We start from the raw sequence: 9750 nt of genomic DNA, 5'->3' as shown, positions 1-9750 counted from the left end.
GTTTTGGAATAGTTATATCAGGATACTATCAGTTTCTTATAAGGAGAGCATAGAGACTTTCCTAAGTCACTTATCACTTCGACTGATTTACAATAATAAACTTCAAGCCATTCAAAAATAGATAAATAAATCCATCCATCTTCTACCGCTTATCCTGCACTCAGGGTCGCGGGGATGCTGCAACCTATCCCAGCTGTCATCAGGCGAGAGGCGGGGTACAACCTGGACTGGTCAGGGACACATATACAGACAGACAACCATTCACTAACTCACTCATTTGAGTAAATGTTCCCAATTTTTCCAATGAACCTGCTGCACGTTTTTGGACTGTGGGAGGAAACCCACGCATACACAGAGAGAACATTCAAATTCAACAAGGGAAGGTCCCCTTCCAGAATCAAGCCAGGGTCCTTAGTGCTTAGGGTATGATATACAGCCTATCCCACACTCAGGGTCATGGGGGTGCTGGGATCCATCCGAGCTATTATTTGGTGACGACAAAAAGACACAAGTGACTTGCTGAGAGGCAGAAGCATTAACCACTGTGCTTGAAATTGTAACTATGATAACAACAAAATTAATAGTACTGATAATATATAATCTAAAAAAATATAACAACAACAACAACAATAATAATAATAATGATAATAATAATAATAATAATAACCTCAAGGTTCGGGATTAATTCATTAATTTATTTATTCATTCTTGTTTTTAGAACAAAACTCCAGTGCTCCACGTGGGAACTTTGTCAGAATATTTCATGTTCACAGTGTGCCTCAGGTGGACGCATGGATTCTATTTAAACTCCCACAAAACAAAGTATCTCTCATTAAACTATCGAAGCAAATCGGTTTTTACTGTTGCACTGATGAGCATTACATTTATCCACGATGAACTTATAGTTTGTGTTTTTATGGGGAGACACTCGTCGATCTGCAGATCGCCAGTTTAAACATCCCTCTCCCCGCGATGCAACTTCCGTTTTGTGCGCCGTGGACGTGGGTGGGGGTGGGGGGTGCCGTCACACTCTTTTTTTTTTTTTTTTTTTTTTTTTCTCACCGAGAGCTCCGCGGCTGCTCGAGGCGGGGACGTAAACTTTTGCCAATATCCGAGTGCGGGGTTTATCGCCGCGTGTACGTCGTCGCCGGCACGTCAGTCCTGAAAAGCCGATGCTAACCGCAGCCCGTCCACGACGGCGATAAATAAGTGTGCGGGCACGGAGACCGCCGGTGGGGGAGAGGCAGGCACGGCACGGCGCTGCACGGATGCGATGAATATGCACAGAGACAATTCAGTGAAACAGATCGGTCGTTTTCTGCTACTTGGTTGCTGAGGGTGGGGGGGGATATAAACAAAAAAAAGGGGGGGAAATAAGGCGACTCTAAAGGCGAAGAGAGACCCCGGGAGGAAAAGGACCGCCGTGCGGGAGGACGCGAAGGGACTCGATCTGCATGTGAGACCGCTGGTCCTCACACACACACCGGAGGCAAGAGATGCAGCCTGCGAGCAAGCTCCTGACTCTCATTCTCCTCGTCTTCATGGGCACAGAACTCACCCAAGTAGGTGTCTTTCACGCCATTTTCGCTTCCCGAATTTATATTAAAAAAAAGCCCCTAAACCAAAACAAAACATAGCAGCTGTGATTGATTGGCTCCAGATCCGCCGCCAGATTACCCGGTTACCTCGCATCTAAGGGAGCCCCGGTGATCTAGCCCTCTTCCTCCCTCTTAAACAGATTAACGGATGGGATTACATGATGAATACATTGTGCTTGACGGGCGCGGACAGATCCGGTAAAGCTCTCATCAGCATCTTTACCGCCGGGGTTGAAGGGGGTCCAAGTGTGGGGAGGATATCACATGGGCTGCCATTTCCCTCTATAGCAAATTATCAGATTAAGATAATAAATAAATGAGAAATATACAATGATGGACCTATGCTGTACGTACTGCCCATCTCTCTCTCTCTCTCTCTCCATCTCTCTTTCTCCCTCTCCCCTCCCCCTCTCTCTACATATAGGCATTAAACACCATTTCTTCTCACTTATGGGTAGCTGCTGAAATCCCAGCTCCTTAGTCCATAGCCATTCCTGTCAGGAGGTGTTGTGAGCATGCTCCATGACCACAGTGAGACACGCTGTTTCCTATGTGAGGGGAAGGGAACATCTAGTCCAGTAATGCAAAGCCAGTAAACAATTTCTTGGCCGCTGGAACTAGTCCCTGCTGTCTCAGAGGCTAATTGCTGCATAATAGCACTGCATTTTAGCTTTTATAGAATCACATCAACAGTATCACTGAGGTGTACAGTGTTTATTACCAGGCCCCAAAACCCCTGGGTTGGGGGGGGGGGGGGGGTTATTTAATTAACCTTTATGAAAATAAGCATCGTATTTCATGGGCTTTAACGGTGTGTGTGTATCCGACTGTGGTTAATAGTTGGAGACACAGGGGAATAAACAAAAATAAACAAAAGATACGTGAATAAATTCATCTATTATACGCTCCAGCCCAAGTGACAGTAAAATGTGCCGGAGATAGGTGATTGATTTGGGCAAATTTATGAGGAATGCCAACAGGCTTTGAGTGGGGCATTTTTTATTCAAAGAGCAGCGTCTTGGTTTTGACATTCATGTGAGATGATTTGCAATTTTGTCAATGCTACAACCTCATACACAGTTATCACTTGCACGATGTTGTCTCTCTACATTGACGGGGAATGTTAAGCCTATAATTTTAAATGGACAGCGGCATAACGGCTGAGTGCACAGAAATGCTGACACAATTGAACAATGGGGCTATTTGCACTGATTGATGGAAGCCGTCGGGGGGAGAAGACGGTTGCACGTGTTTTACTTTGGGTTTTCATGACAGTCAGTTGGAGTCCTGCGTGGTGCGGGTCAGGGCCGCATTACAGTGACATCCTTTCTTTCACGGCCTGTGAGTGTGTCATCTCTTTGAAGGTAAGTCAATAGTTGTCGCCTGCCTGCCTGCACACAGAAGAAAAGCAACACCAACAGGTTTTGTATTGTATCTGTACATTTTACCCCATCTCACCCCCTACATGTGAGAGAATTGTCCAGAAATATGAGTGGAAGCCTTCTTATCGCCAGAAAATTACACAATAGGCTTTCTAGGTAAAATGGCATTGACCTCTGTTGCTGAATTAACCTCTCCACTAATGACTGCATTAACAGTACAGGTAATTTTCTAAGCATCTGGCAAGCAAACAAAGAAGCGCCTTATTGTCAGCCCTATCTTGCTCTTTCGCCTCATTCCACCCTCATTCACTGTTGAAACATTCGGCTTCTGGTCGGTGGGTGAGCAGCAAGCAGCCTCAGCAGAACTGCATCTGTTTGTCACCTTGTGGCAACCCCATCGCTGCAGGACCACGCTGTACAGCATCCCCCCCAAAGCACCTGACAAAACAGCGCCCCCATGGAAACCTGTTTCACTTGATACAATGTACATGCATTTTAAACAATACCATGCAAATGAATTTAAATCTGCACATATTAAGGTTTCGTCCTTAAGTAATCACTGCAAAAAAAAAGGCACTTCCTTTACATATGCAAAATATCTGCATCTATACTGCTGTGTGTGATCTCATTTGAAACATTTTCTTTTTTCAGTGAAACCTGAATTTTTTTTACCTAAATGAAACAAAGCAAAAAAAAAAAAAAAAATCAATCCAATTTTTCATGACAAACTTAGCTGAAGTTGAGCTGAATTGCAAACCATGAGCATGATTGACAGCTGGGTTGGGAACTATTCATTATTCAGTGAGACTAGTTAAGCAACAAGGTGATAGCAGGAGAGGGAAACAGAGAAACTGAATATTTGCATATGGTAGTGCTTTGTGAAGTGGAAATGGGAAATTTGGCTACTTACTGAAGACTTTTTGCCTTGTGCACTAAGTGTGTGAGTAGGGGAATAAACAAAACATTTGTTCTCTAGTGAAATGCATGTCAAACAGCTTTTCTCTGGATTTTCTTTGTATTGTGACTGTGGCTAGGGAGTTGAATCTATTCATTAGAGTATTCTGTGACCTTGTTGGTGTGTTTCTCCAGGTTCGTCTACACCCTGAACTCTAGGTTAATTTGAGTCAAAAATCATGCAGACTTTTTATTGCCTCTATTGAACATTGCGGTTCACTGAGCTGCACATTGTTACAGAACAGTGGACTGTCCAGCCCACAGCCGTGAGGTGACCCCTGCTGATGCATCTCACCGATCTCAGAGCACAGAGGTCATACAGAAACACAGAGAGCAAGAGAGAAATATGGCAGTGCACCAGTGCACCGCCCCACACCCGACTTTGAGTTTTTACTAGAAAAATCCATTACAGCGAGCCAGCAGATATATTTTGTGGGCACAGAACCACTTTTGCTATTTGCTATTCTTGGAAACTTCATGTATCATGTAGGACTGCAGTTTTGCCCATTGAGGTAGAGTATGAGCCTATATGGAGACACACAGACTCAGGCAAATTAATTATTTGTCATTTCGAACGCAGACTACTTATTGTCTTCAATAAATGATAGGATTCTTTTTAGTGGACGGTTCCAAACAAAAAAAAATGCAACACTAACTGTTGGTTGCTAAACGTAGGTGTATTTGCCTTAAACAAAAAAAAATAGAATGAATGTAACTCAAAATGGATATTTAATTTTAAAGTGACATTTTAATGTGTGTTTTTTTTTAATTTAGCATTTTCAAGTTGGTACGCACTAAATGGTTTGGCTCATTTGCATTTTACTCTCCGTTTTCCTCTGACGCCGCACGATGGAGCTATAGTCACACGGATCAAACCCTCCTCTCTCCGTTTGTGCTGACAGCATCCAAAACCCCAGCAGTAAATCAAATAACCCCCCACCCCCCAAAAAAAACTGCATTCAAGCCTGATTTGTGAAATTAATATAGGATTTTTTAATTTTTCGAAGCAAGAGGAGATTTGTTGTTTGCCAAACAAATGACCCGGTCTAAAATCAGAATGCAGGGAGGTTTCGTGGGTGATGGGTGATAAAAGCGTGATCCCCCCCCGTGAACGGACCCCAACTTGGCTGACATCATTGCGTCTGGAGATATAGATAGATCCGTAGTACCTCCTACTTCCCTCCTCTCATCCATTTGGAGCAGCGTGTGTGCGTGCGTACGTGCGTGTGTGTAGTCAGTAGAAGTTAATCTGACGGCGCACCAAGGCAGGAGGCGGACCGACGGGCGTGAACGCAATAGTAACGGGCACCGGAGAGGCAGAAGTGTGAGGGAGCGCAAAGAGAGAGGACCTGTCCGAAATCTGCTCTCGATCCAAACCTCATCTTCCTCGCACCTTCTGCAAGAGCAAAGGTTGACACTCCCTCGACCTTTCCAGCCTCGATCGTAGCCACCGCGTCCAGCAGCCGCCGCTTTGTTGGAGATGTCCAAAAAAAGACATGCCGAACCGAAATCCCGGCTGAAACAACAACAAGCTGCTCTGGGCACCATGGCACCCGTTCCATGCTTCTCTCCGGAGTCCGTAGAATGAAGACGACTTGAGTAAAAGTCCCGAGCAGAACGCAGAGATGTCGGTGCCTTTGCTGAAGATCGGCGTCGTGCTCAGCACCATGGCGATGATAACCAACTGGATGTCGCAGACCCTCCCCTCTCTGGTGGGGCTCAATACTACCAAGCTCACGGCGGCGCAGGGAGGGTACCCAGACCGGAGCACAGGAGTAAGTGTGCAAGTTTCACCCTCCTCCTCCTCCTCCTACTGGGGCGGTAAATGTCGAGCGATGCAGTGACATGACTATTGTGCTTAAAAGCTTCAGTGTGATGCAAAAGTTGGGGAAAAAAAAATAGGAGGGAATGTATTACAGATGGCAATTTGATGGTGCTCCATCCAACTGTCCCTTCATCACACCCGGAGGACTTCTCTCCACAACATCAGCACTGTTAGAAAGGAGATTTAAAAGCTTGCCACTGTATGTTCCTGAGGGAGTGTCAGGTGACTGTCGAATAACAGGAGGCACATGAAGCCAAGGTGCTGCTTTATATTCAGGAGTGGTGTGCTTCTTTGTTTCCCGTCGGTCTGTTGTCAGATTTCCGGGCTACATCCACTATCGCATCTGGTCTGGGGCAGGTGAAGGTTGTGGAGTTTTCAAGGGGCGCACAGCTCTGAGATATGAAAGCAGGAAAATTAGGCGACAATTAAAGGAATTTGAATTGAGGATGCCACGAGCTGGTGCTTTTGGAATTGAAGGTGGAGTGAATAGTTAAGTGTGTGTGTTCTGCAAGGTTTTGCAGTGTGTGTGGTGTGGTAGTGCAGACTGAAGAATGCTGAAGGACATAGAGACACTGAATTTAGGTGCTTCTTTGTCTGCTCAGTGCTCCCTTTGCTGGAGACCGGTGCATCTGGCTGACGTCTGCTGAATGCCCCTTTTACGTAAAGTCATGTTGTCTCACGTCTTGAATATCTCTGTGGAATTTTCAAAATCCTTCAAGAGCAAGTCAAAGATTTTTTTTCTTAATCCAGTGTATTGAAAATTCTCTCTATCCCTTTCTCTCTGTCTCTCTCTCTCTCTCTTGACTATCTTTCCCCCCTCTCCCCCTCGCTTCCTCCCTCCTCCCCACCAACACATTGCAATTTACACTCAGCAGCACTCAGCATCTGCAGGTCCAATAGAATAATAGCACCAGCTGTCTCTATTGGTTGCCACTGTGTTGTTTTAACACGGGGGTGGGGGGTGGGGTGGCGGGGTGGAGCCTGGTAGTCCCCAGTGTCCAGATGTGATGCAACAGATTCAGCATCAAAGACACGCAATACTCTTAAAAAAAAGCGTGAAAAGCAGTAAAGCGATCTCTTCGGTGAGGTGTGACTGACCTGAAACCGGAAAACTAAAACCGGATTAATGTTGTTCTGACATTTGAAATGCTTGCGCTGGAGACGTTTTATTTCCCCTCCCCTCTATTTTTTTTCCAGCATCCCAGTTTGGCAGATGTTTTCCATCATTTATCTGTTCTATATGTCTCCAGGTGTTGCCGGCAAACCCAGAGGAATCGTGGCAGGTATACAGTTCGGCGCAGGATAGCGAGGGAAGGTGTGTCTGTACTGTGGTGGCGCCGCAGCAGTCCATGTGTTCAAGGGATGCCCGCACCAAACAACTGAGGCAGCTGTTAGAGAAGGTAATTACCATTTAACTCATGACCCTTACAAAGTCATATATTGCCAAAGGTAACCAACTTCAGATTTACACACAGCGGCAGGCTCACAACACACAGCAGTTAAGTCTCTTTGTGGTCCACCGATCACCCATCAGAAAAGAGCGGGGATCATACTCTAATGAGCTCCTTGGAAACCCAACAGGGACCTGTGGGAGGCCGCTTTTACTCTTGCTATCACTGAGTTTCTGTCGCGATGCGCGTATCCAAAGCAGCATGTTCAACCACGTAGCTAGGCCCCCTCCCTGCAGATTTGGTGCTAAGATCATTTGCGCAACGGGCTTGTGTCAGCTAACAGAGGTGTTTTGAATAAAAGAGATAATCCCACAAACAAGTGGGATTCAACAGCTGTCAAAAATTCATCAGACGCCAACAGATATTTCCCGAGGACAAAAGACGGGTGTTTATGAGGTTTCCTGATTATTTCAGCTTTTAGACATGAACATCTGCTGCTTTACTTATCGACATATATGTATATGTATATGTATATACATGACATACATAAGTATATGAAGTGTGGAGTGAAAGCCTCGATTGCTTTATTATTCAAAGCAGGTTTTTTTGCAAGATTGAGTAAATTAAAACCATCAGCTTGGTAGCAGGAGTTGAGATCGGAAATGCGCTTTTAAATGGCATTTCAAGCCACTTTTAAATCAAATCGCACAATCATCTCAAACTTTTTCTTCAATTTTTTTTTTTGTGGGCATACATACATTTTTTCACATTTGACTTATTTTTTTACCAGTATGTGCCAATTGAAGACAGCACGTACACACACAAAGGATTCCCAATTGGAAGACAAAAACCAAGCCTCATTCACATATGGGAAGCTTCAATTTGAATGCCTGTAAGTTAAATGACATTTCTATATTGGTTTCACTTCAAGATGTTCATATGCACCCTAGGTCCAGAACATGACCCAATCCATCCAAGTGTTGGACCAGCGAACCCAGAGGGACCTGCAGTATGTGGAGAAGATGGAGGTCCAGCTTCGCGGTCTGGAGACCAAGTTCAGGCAGGTGGAGGAGAATCACAAGCAGAACATTGCCAAGCAATACAAGGTAATTGTCTGAGCCCCTCAAAGGCTCATATCATCAGCTTAGCTGCTATTCTGTTATCGCTGCCATTAATTTCACGTGTGTTTGTGTTGTCCCACCTCTGATTTGTTTCATGATTGTCTGAGCAATCACACACAGCACACAAAGACTTCAACAATCAAATATCTATTCATAGAGCATAAGGCTTGGCAACAACAAATTAACTCTAAATAGATTGATAAATAATGAGAAAGAAGAATATTAAAACTCTGGATTAAGACTTTTCATTTTATTCTCATTACTATATATTGAGACACACTTGAGATATTAGCTTGCATGGTTATGATTTCTTCACCCCTCTATCGCCACCAAACATTATGGTCAAGTTTTCGCGTTACTGACCAAAATCACTGTTATTCAAAGTCAGTCAGTGTTTTTTGAATGTATTACTAATTATATTTTTGCAACAATACCAAGCAAAGTATTTATTGAAACTGCAGCTGATCCTAATTTTGATGTTTAAAGATTGCCAAATATCATACGTACAGATAATGTTAATTTATAATAGTAAAAACTAGTGATTACTTGTTACTTGCGGTTGATTGGAGTAGTGAATTGGCAGTGGACTTCTATGATGGAGCCTGTATGTTTACCACCCTTCCAATAGGCTTTGAGGAAACTGTCAATGAATGACATTTAACCTACACTCAGTGGTTGCAGCAGTTGTTTTATAACAGTCCAGAATGGACTGTTGGGATTGTGGTTAATCAAATGTCAAGGCTGGTACTCTGACGCATCTTTAAATTGCTGTCAGTAAGATAGTAGGTTTTCTGTAGGCTATATAGACTGTACAGCGTCATGTTGCATTTATTCCTTTGAAAGTTGAATTTACTATTGGTTCCTCACATGTAAATACAATTCCAGGTTGGAAATAGTCACTGTAAATGCATGCATGCTAACAATGGCGTGCTTCCATAAATAATCAAAAAATCAACAAATAATCAGTTTGAATAGAAAAAAGGGCTGTGCCACTGGTAACACCTTGCAGTATCAATGGTGAAATGTATGTGGCGCTTTGGACAGCACAAGACCCAGTGACAGCCATAAGGACGTTAAAAAAGCGAAGGTATTTCGAATGTGACATGACAGTTACGGGGTATAAAGATATTAAGGTTGTAATGGTAGTTCAAAGTGCTGTGATATGCTGCCCATAATACAGTTATTTCATCTTTTATGGTTTCCTTAAAAAAATAGATTAACACAATAAATAGACTATGGATTTTAAGCCAAATCGCTCAGTGCCTGCACACATTATCCCCTATTGTCTGTCTGCCTCTGTTTTCAACATAGAAAGTGGTTATAGTTTCAGGTAGAGTTTGCATTGACTCAGGGGACTCATTGAATTCTCCAGTGGCTACAGGCTGAAACAGCCCAATAATTACCTCGGTGAGAAAACAACAAGAAAATTACCCGACATTTACCAGGAAAATTGACTCAAAATTTGCAATAATGAGTGAA

General features: G+C 43.7%; 1 protein-coding gene across 2 annotated transcripts in view; it reads left to right on the top strand.

Annotated features, from left to right (window-relative positions):
- Positions 1 to 1026: 1026 nt before the first annotated feature.
- olfm1b (olfactomedin 1b) overlaps positions 1027 to 9750 on the top strand; it is an 18475-nt gene continuing 9751 nt past the window's right edge. Inside the window, exons 1-3 of one of the 2 annotated variants that reach the window (XM_086152246.1) lie at positions 1027 to 1562; positions 7010 to 7159; positions 8101 to 8256. In XM_086152246.1, the coding sequence (XP_086008372.1) occupies positions 1497 to 1562; positions 7010 to 7159; positions 8101 to 8256 (372 nt within the window). In that variant the 5' untranslated portion in view covers positions 1027 to 1496. Of the gene's footprint in view, positions 1563 to 5191; positions 5710 to 7009; positions 7160 to 8100; positions 8257 to 9750 lie in introns of those variants that run through there. The other variant, XM_086152245.1, reaches the window with a different exon arrangement.

The sequence above is a fragment of the Fistularia commersonii genome, chromosome 9 (assembly GCF_037954325.1).
Source record: "Fistularia commersonii isolate RoL2024-O1a breed Wild chromosome 9, RoL_Fcom_v1.0, whole genome shotgun sequence".
In the NCBI taxonomy this organism is placed as follows: domain Eukaryota; kingdom Metazoa; phylum Chordata; class Actinopteri; order Syngnathiformes; family Fistulariidae; genus Fistularia; species Fistularia commersonii.
This window is presented reverse-complemented; position numbering and strand designations above follow the sequence as displayed.